Below are 19,665 nucleotides of genomic sequence, written 5' to 3'. Positions count from 1 at the left end.
TGCCATTAGGAAATAGGGGTCTATACTGCCATCCAGGTCTCTAGTCTGGCTAAGCTTGGAGTGGCAAGCTTTTAGCCCAAGAGGAAGCCTACAGTCCTGAAAATCCAGCCTACAGTCCTGAAAATCCTTCACGACCATTCCACCTACATAGAGCCTTTCTAGAACATTATCACATAGAAGTTGTTCCAGACCCTAGATCAGGGGTGTCAAAGTCCCTCCTCGAGGGCCGCAATCCAGTCGGCATGAGATCTAGTAGCATACAATGAAAGCAGTGCATGCAAATAAATCTCATGCATATTCATTGGGGAAATACTGAAAACCTGACTGGATTGCGGCCCTCGAGGAGGGACTTTGATACCCCTGCCCTAGATCCATAACGCCTCCATATTGGTGTTTCATGTATTTGCTCCATGGTGTGATCCACAACTTTATTTTGCGGCAGTGTCCATATTTTTCACTGCTGTTGATCTACAGTGTTGGTTATTTATTTATTTATTGGGATTTATTAACCGCTTTTATGATTCACCCAAGGCAGTGTTCAGCAAGTATAATTCAACATAGAACTTACAATTTTGTTAACAGCATAACAGTAATAAAAAGACCAATTATAATCATAAATACAATGAATGAGGTAAAGTCAAAATCAGTAAATTGAAACTTATTAATAAGATTACCAGGAAACAGTTCAAAAATATACTTATTTACAGCACTGAAATTCAAATGAGAGGGATTTAATACATGCTAACATATCTTAAGGATATTTGTCAGAAAATTGAATCGGAACATGTAAATGTAAAAACCAGATTAGCTTTTCAGGAGATTAAGAGATTGTGGCAGAAATTCCAACCCTGATTGGGGATGCTTAAGGACGCCAATGGAATGATACGGAATGATCCAGAAAACATTAAAAAGAGATGGAAAGATTATATGGAAAATTTATACAAACAAGGCAATGAAGATAACATTGGAGAAATTGAACTGGAAACTGAAGCCGAAGAAGAAGTCATAGCAGTGATTAATGCTTTATTGAAAAACAAGTCACCTGGTAATGACAATATTCCAATTGAATTAATAAAAGGCTGAAAAGGTGCTATCATAGCCCTTACTCAACTGTGCCAACAGATTTGGATGGAAAAAACATGACCAATCAATTGGAGAAGATCATACTTATACTGAAGAAAGGTGATGCCAAGGACTGTAACAACTACAGAACAATTGCATTAATTCTACCCGCCAGCAAAATATTGCTGAAAATAATACAATGAAGGCTTCAATTATACATTGAGCAAAAATTGCCCGAAGTTCAGGCTGGTTTCAGAAAAGGTTGAAGAAGAGAAATTATTGCCAATGTTAGATAGATATTGGAGAAGAGCAAACAATATACCTTTGCTTCAGTGATTACAGCAAAGCTTTTGACTGTGTGGATCACAATAAACTATGGAGAACTCTAGTGCAAATGGGAATACCCAAACACATAACTCAGCTGATAGAGATCCTTATATGAAAATCAAGAAGCTGCAGTGAGAACTGAATACAGCAACCCTGATTGGTTTCCAATAAAATGTGGCGTCAGGCAAGGATGCATCTTGTCACCTTACCTGTTCAACCTGTACAGTGAAACCATCTTCAGAAAAGCAAATTTGGAAGAAGAGTGTCTGTTTCAAAATTGGTGAACGAAATATAAACAACCTGCGCTATGCAGATGATACACCGTTCATCACCAGCAGCAAAGAAGACATGCTGTATCTTCTGAGAAAAGTCAAAGTTGAAAGTCATAACCTGGGATCAGAACTGAATATAAACAAGACGAAGATCATGAACATGGAAAATGGTGAAGATTTTGAGCTTGAAGGCGATAGAATAGAAGTTGTAAAGGACTTCTGTCTCCTGAGCTGTTTTGTAAACAAAGAAGCAACTAGCAGGGAAGAAATACTCCGCAGAATAGCACTTGGTCACTCTTAAATGAAGGCTCTTGACAAAGTATTCAAAGGCTAGGAGGTAACACTCCAAATGAAGATCAGACTTGTCTACGCATTCATTTTCTCAGTGGTCAATTATGGATGTGAAAGCTGGACACTACGGAAACAAGACAGAAAGAAGATTGATTCATTTGAGCTTTGGTGCTGGAGAACGATTTTAGGCATGCCGTGGATCGCCAGAACTAACAAATCAATTCTGGAAGAGATCAAACTGGCTATGTCACTTAAAGCCCAAATGATGAAGTTACGACTGTCTTATTTTGGTCAAAGGAACCAGGCGAAGAGGGTGACTTGCAATCAGATGGCTGGACACGTTGAAAACAACCATGGGGATGATGCTGGAGGACCTTTCCGGACTAGCACAAAACTGATTTCTTTTTAGATCTGCAATTCATCAAGTCACTAGAACTCAAACACGAGTCGATGGTACCTAACAACAACAACAACGAAACATAATACTTATGCAGCATCTAATAAACACAAATCAACATTTGATAGGCTCCCTTTTATGAATCTGCATTAGGCTTTTTTATCGCCAGCTATTAGCGCTGACGCTCATAGGAATTCTATGAGCGTTGGATCTTTTACCTCAGCCGGTGATAAAAAATGCTTACACTGTTTCATAAAATAGATTTGACAGTTTTTCTATAATGCATCTTATCCTATAGCCAAGGGGGTCAAATGCAGATTTTAGATTTTTTTTTTTTTTTTTTAAATAGATTATATGAAGTTTGGAAAGATGACAAGAGATCCAAACAATGGATGACCAGCAGTGGTGTTACCAGGCTCACCACTATCACCTTCACTATTTAACATCTAGTATGGCTATGGCTATTCCTATGAAATGCCATTGCTCAAGCTGCTCATCTGGATTGGTCTAGCAGTGCTCAAGGAAATTTAATATTGCCTTTTTTTTTTTTTTTTTTTCTTTTTTTTAAACTTCTTTTAGGTTTAAATGAATTTTAATTTAATTTAAATGAATCTTTAGGAAAGCTTCCTGCTGATGTTTTATGTTGTATACTGCATATTCACATATTTTCTCCTTTTTACCAGTGGGTGGATGCCAGGTATCGATCTAGCAAATGAATGCGCAAGGGTTGTTACTCTAGATTTGACTTTTCCTTTTTCTTTTAGATTATGGAGTGTATGATGTTGCCGTGCCTGACACTGTTGCGAATGCTTGTGTATGCTGATCCGGTTTTACGTGTATCTCTAGCACAGCAGCCTAATGTTCTTCTCTCATTATTCAGAGGTAATCCATGATTCACGAGTAAAATCTAAATGACTCTCCAGCAGTGCTTATAATCGGCAATTATATAAAATGTTAACTTGTGTGAAATGATGTGGTGGCCATGTTAGTCCACTCAAGGTAATGTGTAGAAATAAAACAAAAACATAAAGGGAAAAAAATACCTTTTTATTAGTGTATTTTGCTACTTGCATATCTAAAAAACCTGCATTCAGGTTTGTTCTGTTGTGGGAAAAGTCCAATTACCTATTTGCAGCACTTGACTAGGTTCCATAAGGAAATGGGAAGAAGGAATTCTGTACATAATATATTAACCATATAATTTTGATTGCAAGACATAGGCAGACAAAGTGACCTGCTTAAGTTCACACAGATAACAGAGTTTCAAATTCAGAGTTTCTTTAACTCCCCTGACCCATAATCAATTACTTTAACAGAGTATAGGGTACTTAAACCTAATTATATCTAAGGAAACTCTTCAACATATTTATCAATGACCTGGAAAAGGAGGCAAAGTGCGAGGTTATAAAATTTGCAGACGATACCAAACTGTGCGGCAGAGTTAGATCCAGGGAGGAGTGTGAGGACCTGCAAAGGGACCTGGACAAGCTGGAAGACTGGGCAAACAAATGGCAAATGCGCTTTAACGTGGAAAAATGCAAGGTCATGCATATAGGGAAAAAGAACCCGTTGTTCAACTACAAATTGGGGGGGAGATTGCTGGGAGACAGCAGTCTAGAGAGAGACTTGGGTGTGCTGGTGGATGCATCAATGAAGCCATCTGCGCAGTGCTCAGCAGCCTCGAAAAAAGCCAACAGGATGCTGGGCATCATAAAGAGGGGCATAACAACCAGGACGCGGGAAGTCATCATGCCATTGTATCGAGCGATGGTGCGTCCACATCTGGAATACTGCGTTCAATATTGGTCGCCGTACCTCAAGAAGGACATGGCAGTACTTGAGAGAGTCCAAAGAAGAGCAACGAAACTGGTAAGAGGGCTGGAACACTGCCCATACGCCGAGAGGTTGGATAGGCTGGGGCTCTTCTCTCTGGAAAAAAGGAGGCTCAGGGGAGATATGATAGAGACCTTCAAGATCATGAGGGGCATAGAGAGGGTGGATAGGGACAGATTCTTCAGGCTGAAAGGGAAAACAGGTACGAGGGGGCATTCGGAGAAACTGAAGGGAGATAGGTTCAAAACAAATGCAAGGAAGTTTTTTTTCACCCAAAGGGTCGTGGACACCTGGAATGCGCTACCGGAGGAAGTGATTAGGCAGAGTACGGTACAGGGATTCAAACAGGGATTGGACGGATTCCTGAGGGATAAAGGGATCGTGGGATACTGAGAGAGGTGCTGGGATGTAACAAAGGTATAGAAAGCTAACCAGGAAATAAGTATAGAAACCCAACCAGGACGTGCATGTGCAAGACCGGAGGGTTAGGACTACGATGGGAAGATAGGACTTCAATGAGAAACCAAGGTGGCAAGGGAGCCCCTTCTGGTGATTCAGACAGGTCGTGACCTGTTCGGGCCGCCGCGGGAGCGGACTGCTGGGCAGGATGGACCTACGGTCTGACCCGGCGGAGGCACTGCTTATGTTCTTATGAAACATATCTTGAAAATAACATTTGTGGAAATTGCATGGACTCATCAGTGGTACCTTAGTGCACAGGAATAAGTGGATTTTATCTTGACTGCATATTTCAAAGTGAAGTGGGATATTTCATCTGTCACCTTTTGAGGCATTTTTGGCCACACCTAAAAGTTTAGAAGTCCAAATTGCTTCATTGGCGCATGTGAGAAATAACTAACCCCCTAAGGGTGTGCTGTTTTCATAATTATAGTAGGATAACTTGAACTATAGTAAGAGTATAATATATGAGACACTTTTTAAAACAGATTAGAGACATGCAGGTTTGCATTTGACAATTTGAAACTTTCTACTTGTTTTATGGAACATGTAAACTGTGCATGAGTGATTAAAAAATGCCTAAAACTGGTATAAATTCATTTTTGCTCATGTTACTATCTTTTAATTACAAGTTCATTGCATATTTATGCATTATTACAGTAACCCTTAAGAACATAAGAATAGCCATACTGGGTCAGACCAACGGTCCATGTAACCCAGTATCTTGTTTCCACATTGGCCAATCCAGGTCATAAATACCTGGCAAAACCCCCCAAAGTGGCAACATTCCATGCTACCGATTCCAGGGCAAGCATTGACTTCCCCCATGTCTGTCTCAATAGCAGGCTATGGACTTGTCCTCCAACCTTTTTTTAAATCCATCTACCTTTATCACTGTTACTACATCCTCTGGCAATGCATTCCAGAGCTTAACTATTCTCTGAGTGAAAAAAAAATGTTTCCTCCTGTTGGTTTTAAAAGTATTTCCCTGTAACTTCATTGAATGTCTCCTAGTTTACTAAATATCTAATAACTGTTTTTCCTGATTTTATGAGTTATTATTGTGCTATATTGATCTATTCAAGCTGTATGTATTCCGCTTGATTGTAATTAGAAAATTGCAAAAAAAAAAGGTAATGTTGGAGGATATATTATCAACTTAAATGCTGCAGCCCTCTAAATTTCTGAATGTAACTACATACGTGTAGGCCACAGATTTTTTTAGTGAAGCAGATGGGACACAAATGGATAGAATTAATCAGTGAGAAACTAATGATCAACTGTGGGAGAACTTATGGATTGAATGATGAGTCTGCTGTCTCTTGAGGGGAAAATAGCATTACTTGTGGTTTGAAAAGCAAGTAAGGAGATGTTTCTGCACATGAGAAAATGGCTGTTTTTTGGGATTCAGATTCAGAGGATGGAAGTTTTGATGGTGCCATATTTAGGGGGAAATTGGTGATCGGATCTTTGAGTTCACATATTGGGGAAGGATTTTCACCTATAGGCAATGAACAATCTCCAATTTTGACACTGCAGCTTGAAAGAAAATTACTTAAGTAATAGTATCTTCTGGTGACTAAAATATGGGTATTATTTTGGAAATGGATGGGTATCACAGATCTGCAAGCTGAACTCTTACATAGCTATTGTAAAGAACCTAGAAAAATTGTGCCAAAAACATACAAGAAGAGACTGGAAGACCTGAATATGTATACTCTAGAAGAGGGGAGGAACAGGGGAGATATGATAGAGGCATTTAAATACTTGAAAAGGTATTAGTATAGAAACAAATCTTTTCCAGAGAAAGGAAAATGGTAAAACTAGAGGGCATGAATTGAGGTTGCAGGTAGAGAATGACACAGAGACAAAATTTTCCCCATCCCCGCAGGAACTCATTTTCCCGTCCTGTCCCCGTGAATTCTTTTCCTGTCCCTGCCCTATTCCTGCAAGCTCCGTCCTCATCTGCACAAGCCTCAAACCCTTTAAAATCATAAGTGTTCGAGTCTTATGCGGTTAAGACAGAGCTTATAGGAATGGGGCAGGGACAAGGACCGTGACAAAACTCATGGGGACGTGGAAATTGAATTCCTGCAGAGACGAGGACAGATTTGTCCCCATGTCATTCTGTAGTTGCAGGGTGGCAGACTTAGGAGTAATGTTAGGGAATTCTTTTTCACGGAGAGAGTGGTGGATGCCTGGAATGCCTTCCTGAGGGACGTAGTGGAGATGAAAATGGTGACAGAATTCAAAAAAGTATGGGATGAACACAGAGGATTTCTAATTAGAAAATGAATGGTATAAAACAAACTAAGACTGACACTGGGCAATTCTGCATGATCTGTGTCCCATATATGGCGATTTGTTTTAGGATAAGCAGGGGAAGGCTTTTGATAGAATCTCCAATGACAAGATGGTTAGGATAGGCTGTTGTAGGCTTCAATGGCAAACCCAGCAGTGGGAACATAAAGACAGTACCGGCGGACTTCTGTGACGTATTGCCCAGAAATATTAAAGAAAAGACAATTTAACCATGAATGTATAATGAATGTGACTATTAGACAGACTCGATGGACCATTCAGGTCTTTATGTGCTATCATTTACTGTGTTAAAATACTAGTGGAAATTGACACGTCCCAACCTGGTTGTCCCAATTCCTATTCCCCTGAACTTATATAATCTGCATACTTTTTCTACTTTTACATTGTTGAATATAGCTAAGATCTACAGTATAGATCATTTATTACTGGCTTTATTAATTTCTTCCTAATTATTTTTTCATTTGACTGTTCTATTATAACAAGTTTTAATTATTAAAATGCCATAGTATATTTAATGTTCTCACATTGAGCAGATTTTTAGATTATTTTACTTTTCTAGAGAGCAGTAGTTTTTCAATATTTGATTTTCTTATTTAGTGGAAAATCTTATCACAGATCTAAAGTTACACAACTGTTACTATGTATTTCAGGTCTAAAGTCAATATGCGTTTATTATAGCTTATTTTATTATTTCTCAGTTTCTTTGCTACTTCAAGAAGAGACTGCACTTTTGGCTGAAGCTGCAACTTTATTCTGTCTCCTTTTATTTGATGAAGTTTCAAGAATAGATGCATGGTATGATATATTTTTAACCTTTTACAAATAAAATTCATAACTTGCACATATTCTCTACAACCATATTTTCAAATATGTTTCTCCTTTTTTTTGTGTGAAATACATGCTAGAAATATTGAAGGCCATTAATGTTAAGGAATGCTTTGCTTCCCTAGCCCCAAACAGTATAGAAAATATGTTCTGAAATCAAGCGAATTGCCTGAATCTAATAAATCCCTCCAACCTCCTTACCATACAAGACATTAGTCACAAACTAACATGGATTACTTCTTGACTTCACAACAACAGATTTTCCTTAAATGTCACAAAATCAAAAGTGCTCCTAGTTTCAAGTAATGAAAATGAAGAATTAGAAGCCCTTGCACTCCTTATGAACACTCCTGTTCCATTACTCTCGACAATCAAGGTTCTTGGTGTAATTCTTGATGATAAGCTTAACTACCGTCATCACATAAATTCAGTGGTTCAAAAATGCTTCTGCAAATTATGAATAATCCGGTCAATATCATCGCTTACCTTCATCTCTTAATATACTGATACACTCACTTATTACCACATACTTAGACTGCTGTAAATCTTTGTTTCAGTGAATTAGAGAGAAAGATATTTGAAGGCTACAATTAATACAGAATGCTGCAGTGAAGATTATCACAAAAGTCAAAAGATATGATCATGTCACCCCTCTTTTATAATCTGCTCATTGGCTACCAATCACCCACCGAGTGATGTATAAGATTCTCATGCTCATATTCAAAACCAAACAGGGCCACATGCCATCGTTCATTGATAGACTACTCATTCCCTACACTTCAACTAGAACTCTCTACTCCAGTCAACAGAATCTCTTAGTTGTCCCATCCTTACGTCATATTACTTATGATTCAACTCATCAAGCAATATTTTCTGTGATAGTACCTACCTTATGGAATGCTCTACTAGCATCTCTTTGATACAAAATATCCTTAGACATTTTTAAATTCGCTCTTAAAACCTTCCTATTCAATGATATATATGATACTAGTCTTTAATTTACTATGCCCGACCTATGGCCCCCTTATATTGGACCTGTATCCTGCTTACCCATATAAATTGTATCTTCATTTGCTGATTGTACTTATAGTCGCTGACTGTCCAGCCCCTCTTTGTTGTACCTATATTCGCTGATTGTACCTTTTCGCTGATTGCCTTCCTTATTGTACCTATTTCCGCTGACTGTACCTTTATTCGCTGATTGTCCAGCCCTTCTTTGTTGTAAACCGCCTCGAACTACTACGGCTTTGGCGGTATATAAGAAATAAATTATTATTATTATTTAAGCCCATTACATTAACAAATGCTAGAATAGATGTGTGTCTCAGTCTTTCTTTCTTTCTCTCTCTCTCTCTCTCTTTCCTCAGCTGTCCACCACCACCCCTTGCCTGCTCCCCCTGTCCAGCAGTAGCCCTTCTCCCTTCCTTTTACCTCCCCCTGTCCAGCAGCACCTCTTCCCTGCTCCCCCTGTCCATCAATACCTGTCAAGCAGCACCCCTTCACTGCTCCCCCTGTCCAGCAGCAGCCCTTCTCCCTTCGTTTTACCTCCCCCCTGTCCAGCAGCACCTCTTCCCTGCTCCCCCTGTCCATCAATACCTGTCCAGCAGCACCCCTTCACTGTTCCTCCTGTCCAACAGCAGCCCTTCTCCCTTCATTTTACCTCCCCCTGTCCAGCAGCAGGCCTTCTCCCTTCTTTTTACCTCCCCCCCTGTCCAGCAGCACCCCTTCCTTGCTCCCCCTGTCCAGTAGTACCCCTTCTCCTTTCCCTGCTCACCCTGTCCAGCATCCGCTAGCCCGGGCAGCCTCGGGGATTTTGCTAGGCCGGCCCACCTTGCATTATCGAAGTGGGCCGGCCTAGCAAATGCCCCGTGGCTACAAGATGAAACCACGGCTGCTGCATTTGCTGGTCCGGGGGTGAGAAGAGGTGTTGCGGCAGTGCAGGAAGTCAACCAGCATCGGAGATCGGGGTAGAAGGCAGGCAATGCTCATGTGCGGTACGGAAGCACACATCACGGCATTGTAAGTGCGCATACGCGCTTAGGGTTTTATTATAGAGGATATCACCATCTACACAGAGATGTTAAATTCTGCTTTCAACCTAGTTGCTTCCGGCCGCTGAAACAAATGCATGTATAACCCCCCCGCCATCCTTCCCTTATGCTCAATCCCCTCACTATTTTTTTTTTTCAAATAATATAGTTCTCCCCCATTTTCCCACCCTCTGCCCATATCTACCTTTGCCCCTTCTTTATTATAAATGTCCGTTTCCTTTCCATCCCTACTATTTGTTTTATACAACTTTTTTGCTTATTGTACACCACTCGGACTACTTAATGGGCAGTATGTCAAGATTAGTAATAAACTTGGAGATAACTTACTTCTCTTCTAGTTTGGAAATCATGTTAAGATAGCAAACAGAGCAGGCAGAGTACAATTGTTACAGTTTTATACCAAAATGTAGAGAAGGTAATGCTTCTCCAGTCTCCATTCAAATTCTACTCACAGTTTAGGTTAACTAACCCTTGCATTCTCCATAATGTTTTATCATCATGTAATGCTGTTAAGAAGCCTTGTTGGCTGTTCAAAATATGGATGTAAATATGTGCTCACAAGTATGAGTACTCATACTTGTAAAAGATCCCATGTTCTGTGGGAAAGGGAATAAGATTTGATATACCACCTTTCTGTGGTTACAATCAAAATGGTTTACATATTAAATACAGTTAATTACTTTGTACCCGGGGCAATGGAGGATTAAGTAGCTTGCCCAGGGTCACAAGGAGCTGCAGTGGGAACTGAACCTGGTTCCACTGGTTTTCAGATTTCTGCACTAACCATTAGGCTAATCCTCCACTGAAGTGTTTTTAGATAACTAGTCAATATACTTAGAAGTAAGATCTAAATAGTGGTAGAATGTACTGAACTTGTTTACTTCTTTGTATTTTATTGAGTTTTTTTGTTTTGTAAAAAACAAACAGGTCCGATGTTGGCAAATTGGATGGCTTTTCTTCTACTTCTCCCTTTACCTTACCTCTGATAGTGGTTAGACGGTAAGTTCTTTTGTAATAATTTATGTTCCTGTTATACAGGTAGAGAGGAATGATAATTGCTGTCATAAAGTAGGTGTGTTTCAGACATAGGTTTATGCACCTTGATTGGTCTGCTTAGTTTCATATTCTTTTTTGGGTGGTATATATGGCAATCATGCCATATCTATACTATTTGTGAATGTTCTTCTGTGCTGACTTTTAAGATATTGTTTGAATTGTGCTGACATTTTTCATATCTCTATTATATGATTGATCTACAATGCTATTAAATGTACATATTTTTTAAACTGTATGGTTTACGAGCATAATTCGTTCCAGAAGCATGCTTGTAATCCAAAGCACTTGTATATAAAAGCAAATTTCCCCATAGGAAATAATAGAAACTCAGACGAATCGTTCCACTACCCAAAAGGTTTGCTATAAGGTGCTATAAGGAAGTGGGAGGAAGTAGCGAGGGATGGCCTAGGGGTGGGTACCTGCCTGGATGATACCCGGGTGCCGCAGCCTCTTCAGCAGGATGACTTCCTTCAGCAGTTTGTAGGTGGCCAGGCGCTTGGGGTCCCTGTACAGCTGCAGGCAGCGCCACATGTCGCTGCTCTCCCGATGGATTTGCTTCAGGGTGATGCTTCTGCCGTCCGCCAGCCTCCCTTTCCACACCACTTTGGAGAACCCCGAGCCCACATTGCCGGTCCCGGACAGCGATGCGAGTTTGGCGCAGCCCAGGCAGGCCGAAGCAGACTTCTGGCTGCCAGCTGACGAGTACAGGCTCAGGTCCCACTGCCGGGCTCTCAGCTCCCGAAGTAAGTCAGCCGGTCCGAGCATTTGAAGTGCGGGCTGCTATATTTGAGAAACCTGCTAAATGATCACGTACGTGCGTGTTACGTATAAGCACACACAACGTCAATGAACGCAGCACAGAGTGCTCATTGACGCTGTGCATGCTTATACATAATGTGCACGTAAGTGCTCATTTATCGAGACAACGCTCATTTTGCGAGTTAAAATTTGCTGGACTGTTTTGCTCGTCTTACAAAACACTCACAAACCGTGTTACCTGCAAACCGAGGTTTGACTGTACTAGGTTTCAATTTCCCATTTCCAAGGCTTATATTTTAGTCATTTTACAATTGTTAGGCTATTAACAAAATTGTAAGTTTTATGTTAAACTGCTTATAGTGGTTAATAAATCCAAAGAAAGAAAGGTGTTTTTTTATACTAAATATTTTATTCATCTCCCCACCAAAATCCTTGGATTGTCTTAAGCAGAATATGGCTAAGGAACTTCAAGGAGAGCTATTGCATGGGTATTTTCACATGTTTGACTGATTTTCATCTAGCTTATCTGTGGGAAAGTAAATTTGCTTACCTGTAACTGATGTTCTTCATGTCTAGCAAGACTCTCCCATCTCACTTTAGACTTCAAAACTATTTTTCTTATCAGCTCTGAAATTGTCTGATATTGGCTGTGCATAATCTGAAAAGCCTTCAAGCTTTAGATAGTAACTGGAAAATTCTATAAAGTCTGCCTGAAGTTATGCGCCTAGCCGATGTAGGTGCCTAACTTGATTGATAGGCATAATTGGCGCTGAAAATTGGCTTTTAACACCTCAAAATTGATGTTAATTGGAGTTAATTGAATGTTAGGCACAAAACTTGGTAGGTGCAATTCTATAAAATGTAGGTGTCTTGTCCTAAGCACCTATCTAAAATTGGTCATGGTTAGGGTTTGGACTGTGGGCATTTTTCTGAGTTATGCACATGATTATAAATTATGGGCGCCTGACTTAGGCACAGGCATTTAGCTAAGAAAGCTCTGGCATATATATGGTGCACTTAAAAATTAGGATGCCTGAGGCCCCTTAGGGTGGTGCTAAGTGCGTTTCTATACAGTTTGCTTAAATTTATAGAATTGCGCTTAGCGCCGCATTAGTTGGCACCAAGTTTTTTAGGTGACATGTACAGAATCGGGGCCTAAATGTTCTGTTCTTGGGTAATATCAGAAGATATGTGAATGATACATCCCACTATCCACTAAAACACCAGTTACAGGTAAGCAGAAATTTGGCGTTCAAGTCTGTTGCTATGTTTAGAAGAACTTCAAAAAAAATTTTCATTTTTTCCTTTATTCCTAAGTGAGGGTCAGAAAGAAAGACTAAGAATAGCATATTTTCTTCCTCTTATGTTTGTCTATTAATTTTCAAGGTGAAAGAATTCTACCACTCAGATATGAATGTTTCATTTGGCCTTTTAGATCATTAAAATAACATCTCATGGTTTATTTTCTGTTTTTAATCTCCTACTATGTATATTCTCTGCTTATCTTTCTCTTTCATACAATTTTCTTCATTCACATAGATTCATTTCACAAATTTCCCCCCCCCCCATTTTATCAAGTAGTGCTAAAGGTTTTTAGTGTGGGCTGGCGAGGTAAGAGTTCCGATACTCAAAGGAATTCTATGAGTATCGGAGCATTTACCGCGCTGGCCTGCTCTCAAAACCTCTAGCGCAGTTTGATAAAAGGGGCCTTAAGCTAATACTGTTAAATGGAATCATATAACGTAGTAGTAATATTTATTAGTGGTGTTTATACAAGGTATATAGCTAATAGCATGTTATTTTCCATTTTTCAACTCTTGTTCGTGTTCCTGCTTTACTTTAAAAATTCTTATTTAATGATATATCATTCTTTTTTTTTTCTTATAAAAGCTTCCGTCTTCCTGTGCGAGTTGCTACTCATCACGCAGTTAGTCCCTATTCTGTTGTTTGCCCTTTCTTATCTGACTCCTTGACTTCCAAGCCTGTGTCTAAGATGCTCAGCATGGCATGGAATCTCGCATGGCATCATGGAATTGATAATGTATTGCAGCTGACAAATCACAAAACAGGAACGGAACGGTAAATTATATTTTTACCTTTTAAATATGAATTGTTTCCTGTTAAATGATTGATGCAGTTTGTCAGTCATTTTGGGTCAATACATTTCTGTTAATCTACTATTTCAACTACTACTACTACTACTACTACTATTTATCACATATATAGCGCTGAAAGGCATATGCAGCTGTACATTTTGACATTTATAGACAGTCCTTGCTCGGAAGAGCTTACAGTCTAACTTGGACAGACAGATATGACTTAAAAGGGTTGGGGATGCAGAACCCAAGGTGAGAGAAGTTAGGAGTCAAAAGCACTCTCAAAGAGGTGGGCTTTTAACTGGACCTTGAACACTGCCAGAGACGGAGCCCGCTGTAGGGATTCGGGTAGCTTGCTCCAAGTACATAGCGTGAAAAGGCAGAAGGGATGGAGTTTGGAGTTGGCAGCCGAAGAGAGGGGCACAGAAAGGAGGGACTTACCAACTTAGCGGAGCTCACAGAGGGGATTGTAGGGTTGAGATAAGTTGAGAGTTAGGGCCCGATTCACCAACCTGCCCGATCGTGACCGTTCCTTGTCCGATCCGGGCAGGGCTGATCATTTCAGGAAGGAAGAATATTCAAATGGGGGTGATTGGAAGCACACCCCTATCCGAGGACATAGATCACTAGGTAGCGATCTCCACACATGCGCAGACCATCTACTTTGCCTGTAGATGGTCTGCACATGCTTACTAAAGCTGCCTAAACGTGCGATGGGGTGAGGGTGGGGTGCCCGCGAACAGAGCAGGGAGGGGCTGAATGAGTGGTAAAGAAGCTACTAAAAGCTGAAGTTTTAAACCAACAACTGCAAACATAAGTTTTGCCAGTTATTTAAAATTATCCTCTGAAGACAGCAAGAAATTATTCTTAGGTCCTGACTCTCCTGCTCTCTGCTGCCTTCCCTGCAGTGTGAGCCCGCGGGTTTAAAGCAGGGCTGTACTGCAGCGTGTTCTGGGGGCAGCAGAGATCAGTCTGGGTGGCAGAGAGCAGGGGGAAGTTTGGATTCAGGGCAGAGAGCAGGGCGGCGAGAGGAGAGTCGTGGCAGCAGGGCTGAAAGGCAGAAGAAGTCGGCAGAGAGCAGGAAAGGTCGTGAGCGAATGGTCCCCACCAGTCGCTTCTTTTTAGTTCAGCCAGCCCAGTCGGAGTTGCTGAAAAGCTTAGTGAATCGCGTCCTTCCTGCTTTGCATGCTGATTCATCTGCATGCACGGATCGGTACACAGGTTAGTGAATCGGGTCGGAGGGAAATCGGGTCGCAAAGGGCTCGCAAATTGATCGGTACACGATCGGTTTGCTTAGTGAATCTAGCCCAGGGGTAGGCAATTACAGTCCTTGAGAGCCAGAGCTAGGTCAGGTTTTCAGGATATCCACAATAAATATGCACAAGATAGATTTGCATGTCAAGGAGGCAGTGCATGTAAATCCATCTCATACATATTCATGGTGGCTATCCTGAAAACTTGACCTGGCTCCGGCTCTCGAGGACCGGAATTGCCTACCCCTGATCTAGCCCATAGTGAGGGGCAGCTGAGTGAGTACCTTTGTAGGTAAGTAAGAGGAGTTGAATGTATTGGGAAACGGATGGGAGGCCAATGAAATGACTTTAGGAGAGGGGTAACATGAGTAAAGTGGCTCTCCCACAATATCATCTTTTTAGAAGTTAACAAATTGAATCTGACTCATTATAGCCTGTAAGATTACTGCTTTGTTTTTATTCCTTTGGCTCTGTAAAGGCAGTAATATTATAATGCACTAATGAGGGATTCTAATTACATTATTCAAATCAGTTTACATAGAAGCCAGCTCTGCAGGTGCTGTGAGTGCTTGAGCACCCCCAATATTGAACAGACTCGTTGACTGTATTCAGGGAGATGTAATTTACATTGGGTTTAGCACCCTTAATGATTTTTAAAAGTTGGCCCCTCTCTCTAGCCACCCTCATATTCCTGCATTTTACCCTCTATTCTTGCCCCCACCAACAAGTTCAGCACCTCTCCCTCTTCACCCCTGTCTAACACCTCTCTCTCTGCTCCCTCTCAATCCAACACCTCCCTCTGCCCCTCCCTTTGGAGTACAGCACCTCATTCTCAGGCTGTTTCCCTCCCCCTCCTGAGTCCACCACCTTTTCCTTCAGTCCCCATCACCTACCAGCTTTTAAAATCATGTCAACAGCGGCAACGCTAATTTGCTGCCCAGGCTGACCTGGAGCCTTTCTTCAGCCAGGTACTGCTATAAACAAGAATTTGCATCAGGGTTAGAGTTGGCATGGGCAGTGAATTAATGCTGCCGACGTGATTTTGAAACCTATGGGACCAGGCTGAGGAAAGACTGTCGCTGTTACCACCGGGGTAACTTTGAAAATTGGTAGGTGAGAGGGGTACCGAAGGGAAAAGGTGGTGGACTCAGGAGGGAGTTGTAGTTTTTGGCAGCAGCAGGATAGGGGCTCCAGGCAAGTTCAGAAGGTCGCCAGAGGGAGGGGGAGGGGAATGTGATTAACACCTTAAAATTATTAATGCAAGTTAATATTTTAATCATTAATTGCATTAAAAACATGCTAAATGTGTAGCCCTACTAGAAACTAAGGGCTATATTCACTAAGCAAACCGATCGTGTACCGATTGGTTTGCAACCACTTAACTATAAAATTTCCATCCGGCCTGATTCACTCACCTCCCCTGTGATCCGCTTCGAAACCGTGCATGCAAATGAGGTAAAATGCATACAAATTGGACAGTGACCCAATTCACTACCCAAAATTTTGGATCCGACTGGGCTGGCCGCTCAACCCAAGAAGCAACTGCTGGAGACCAGTCGAAAACGTCTTTTCAGCTCTCCCATAGAAACCTTGCTCTGCTCCATGTTTCCTGCCTGCTCGCCCCGATCTTCCAGCCCTGCTTTCTGTCCTGAGCTCCTACTCTCTGCCGCCTTCCCTGCAGTGCGAGCCCGCAGGTTTAAAGCGGGGCTGCACTGCGGGGGACAGTGGCAGAGAGCAGGAGAGATCTGCCCGACACCCCCCCAGGCCGCGATCTCTCCTGCCTGCCCTGCTCTGCCACGCACCTCCCCCCCACCCCCTGGAGAAAAAAGCAGGAGAGATACTAACTCCCTCCTGCCATCATGTTAAAACAGAATTTAAAACAAAAAGTATAGAAAATCAGAGTGGCACACCACCCCGACCCAGCACAGCCCCCCGAACCGGCACGGCCCACCCCCGACACCAAAGTTGGGAGCAGGAGGGGTGCTCTGCCCCTCCTGCTCCTAGGCCTCCTACCCCTCCGCCCAGTCCTAATTGGGCCCGGCCCACCCACCCCGGTACCTGTAAAATTGTTGGGAGCAGGAGGGGTGCCCGGTCCCTCCTGCTGTTTGGGTAAGGCTCCCCCAACATTTTCAGGAGTAGGAGGGGTGCCCGGACCCTCCTCCTGCTCCTACGCACCGGCAATATCTTCAGGAGCAGGAGCAAACTCGTCCTGCTCCTACTGTCCTGCCCCGCCGCTGCCCGCCACCTCCTGCCTTAGGCCCCATCCCGGCGCGTCATCTGATGCATGGGGAGAGGCCTAAGGCACTGATTCCACTTCCAAGGCTGCTTTGGCTAGAATGCATTTTCAGGAGCAGTTCTTGTTTGGCACAGATCAGGACGACCTCATAGACTCTGAGATGTACAGTTGCTCTAAGATTCTGCCTGACAGCAGACCCAGACCCTCTGGTCATTTTAATTTTGTAGTGCACAGCAATTCTGACTGCATGCAAGTGCCATGTCGCAGATATTTTCACAGGGCTAACGATGACGTTATAATGGCTACAGGCGTTCCCAACCTTCCACATTTTGTCTTATGGTTTGGATCTTGAAAGGACAGAGAGATAACTTGTCTAATGTGTTTGATATGATATTATGCTTTAAGAAGTCTTCTACATTTTTAGATTATATCAGTGTTTGGAGAATCTTTGAAGATTGGTATCAGTTAAGGAATATTTTTCCCTGCATTCTTCCATTCAGAAAATTTTAGAATTTTTGCAGAATGATATAAAAAGGAGCTAGCTTTAGCCTCCTCAAAAGTTCTGCTAGCAGCTTTATCCTGTTTGAGAGGTATTGTGTGCTTATTTGGTTATGGTATATTTCTTCAGAGCATTGAAGCAGAGTAATTTTCCAGGCTGCAAGATAATTCCTCCTTAGTGGTTTAAGTGTATCTCTGAATTTGGCATAGATATAAGATGTTACTCTTAAAATGGTATATCTGTTTGGCATATAGAATTTTGGAGCTTCAAGCCTTTCTTGTTTATTTTAACTGAGAAAAATGTGGTTCTTTGAGTTGTTCCCTCTTTTCTGCCTAAAGTGGTTTGTCCTTGGAAACTTGGGTAATCAGTCCATCTCTTTGCCAATGTTCTGATACCAATAAAGATGATAATAATAATAATTTTATTTTTATATGCCGCCATACCGGGAGAGTTCTAGGCGGCTCACAACAAAGGCATGCATACAGTGCATAAAAATACAACAGATAAGAAAGTAAAACCAAACAAATTAATACATCAGGTTAAAATAAGAAGAGCATGTTAAAATAACAACATACATTAAGATACCAGCCTATTGAATAATTGTGTCTTTAACAATTTTCTAAAATCTAAATAAGAAGAAGCTTAGCTTTCCTAGCCATGAATTTAATTTAGCGGCCTGATATGAAAAGTTCTCTCAAGGAACTTTATGCAATGACAAGATTTTATAGAAGGATATGAGAACAGGTGTACTCTTATTAGAGTGACTCAAAGAAAAATGAGGAATAAGATAGCCTGGTGACATGCCAAAAACTACTTTATAACAGATGCATGAAAACTTAAGCAAGACTCTGGACTCCATCGGCAACCAATGGCGTTTTTGATAAAATGGAGTAATATGCTCCCATTTTCTTAAGCTGAAGATAAGGCGAACAGCAGTTTTCTGGACTATTTTTATTTTTTTGAGAATTTTCTTATAAGCACCTACATATATAATGTTACAGTAGTCAAGAATACTTAAAATAGAGGGCTGCACCAACAGACGAAAGGAGGCTTCATTGAAATACTTCTAATAGTGCGAAGTTTCCAAAGCACCGAAAAACATTTCTTAAACAATAGATCAGTATGTTTTTCCAGTGTAAGATGTTTATCCAATGTTACTCCTAATATTTTTATGGATTGTTAAATATTATAGTCCAAACCATTCACATATATCGTTGATTCTTTGATCTTATCATTGGGAGTTGCTAAGAAAAATTTAGTTTTTTCCGTATTTAGTTTTAATTTAAAAGCCGTCATCCAGAGCACAGTCTGATTTAAAATGGTTACAAGAAGATTTATAAACTTGGGTGACAGACAGGTTAATGGGATGACTATAGTAATGTCATCTGCATAAATGTAAACTTCAGCTTTAAAGATGTAAATTCCAAACTTCAGCTTTAAAGATGTAAATTCCAATCGATGTTGGTCATATGTTACAACTCCATTTGAACAGAACACAAACTTAGAAAGTAAGATAGGCTATTTGTACTTTTTGGAGTAGCACATAAAGGTGAAGCTGCATCTAAAGCTACAGTAATTTGTTGGATTAAAGAATTGAGTTCTTCAGCACATATTCTGAAAGGTTGCCCAATATCAGAAGTGTTGAAAGCTCATTTTTTAACATATTAATAAATGATCTAGAGTCCGAACATGGCAAAAGTGACACAGCTTATAGGAATTGAATGGGCTGTGTCGCAATCTTTACTGTGGCGTTGTAAATGGGGCCCTAAATTTGCTGATGATACAAAGTTATTCAAGTTGTCAAATCATAGAAAATTTGGAAGAGAACCTTACGAGACTGGGAGATTGGATATCCAAATACCAGACGAGCAAGTGCAAAGTGATGCATTTAGGAAAAAGGAACCCAGACTATAACTACATGATGCAA

The 19,665-nt window shown here is 41.0% G+C and overlaps 1 protein-coding gene across 3 annotated transcripts in view; it reads left to right on the top strand.

Annotated features, from left to right (window-relative positions):
* Nucleotides 1–19,665, top strand: part of RTTN (rotatin) — a 385,080-nt gene that overhangs the window by 162,273 nt on the left and 203,142 nt on the right. For all 3 annotated transcript variants that reach the window (XM_033934249.1, XM_033934250.1, XM_033934251.1), the window contains 4 exons: nucleotides 3,114–3,231; nucleotides 7,662–7,758; nucleotides 10,767–10,838; nucleotides 13,545–13,733. In XM_033934249.1, the coding sequence (XP_033790140.1) occupies nucleotides 3,114–3,231; nucleotides 7,662–7,758; nucleotides 10,767–10,838; nucleotides 13,545–13,733 (476 nt within the window). The remainder of the gene's footprint in view (nucleotides 1–3,113; nucleotides 3,232–7,661; nucleotides 7,759–10,766; nucleotides 10,839–13,544; nucleotides 13,734–19,665) is intronic.

The sequence above is a fragment of the Geotrypetes seraphini genome, chromosome 2, assembly GCF_902459505.1.
Source record: "Geotrypetes seraphini chromosome 2, aGeoSer1.1, whole genome shotgun sequence".
NCBI lineage: Eukaryota > Metazoa > Chordata > Amphibia > Gymnophiona > Dermophiidae > Geotrypetes > Geotrypetes seraphini.
The sequence above is the reverse complement of the archived record's forward strand: the minus strand, read 5'-3'. Positions and strand labels throughout refer to the sequence as shown.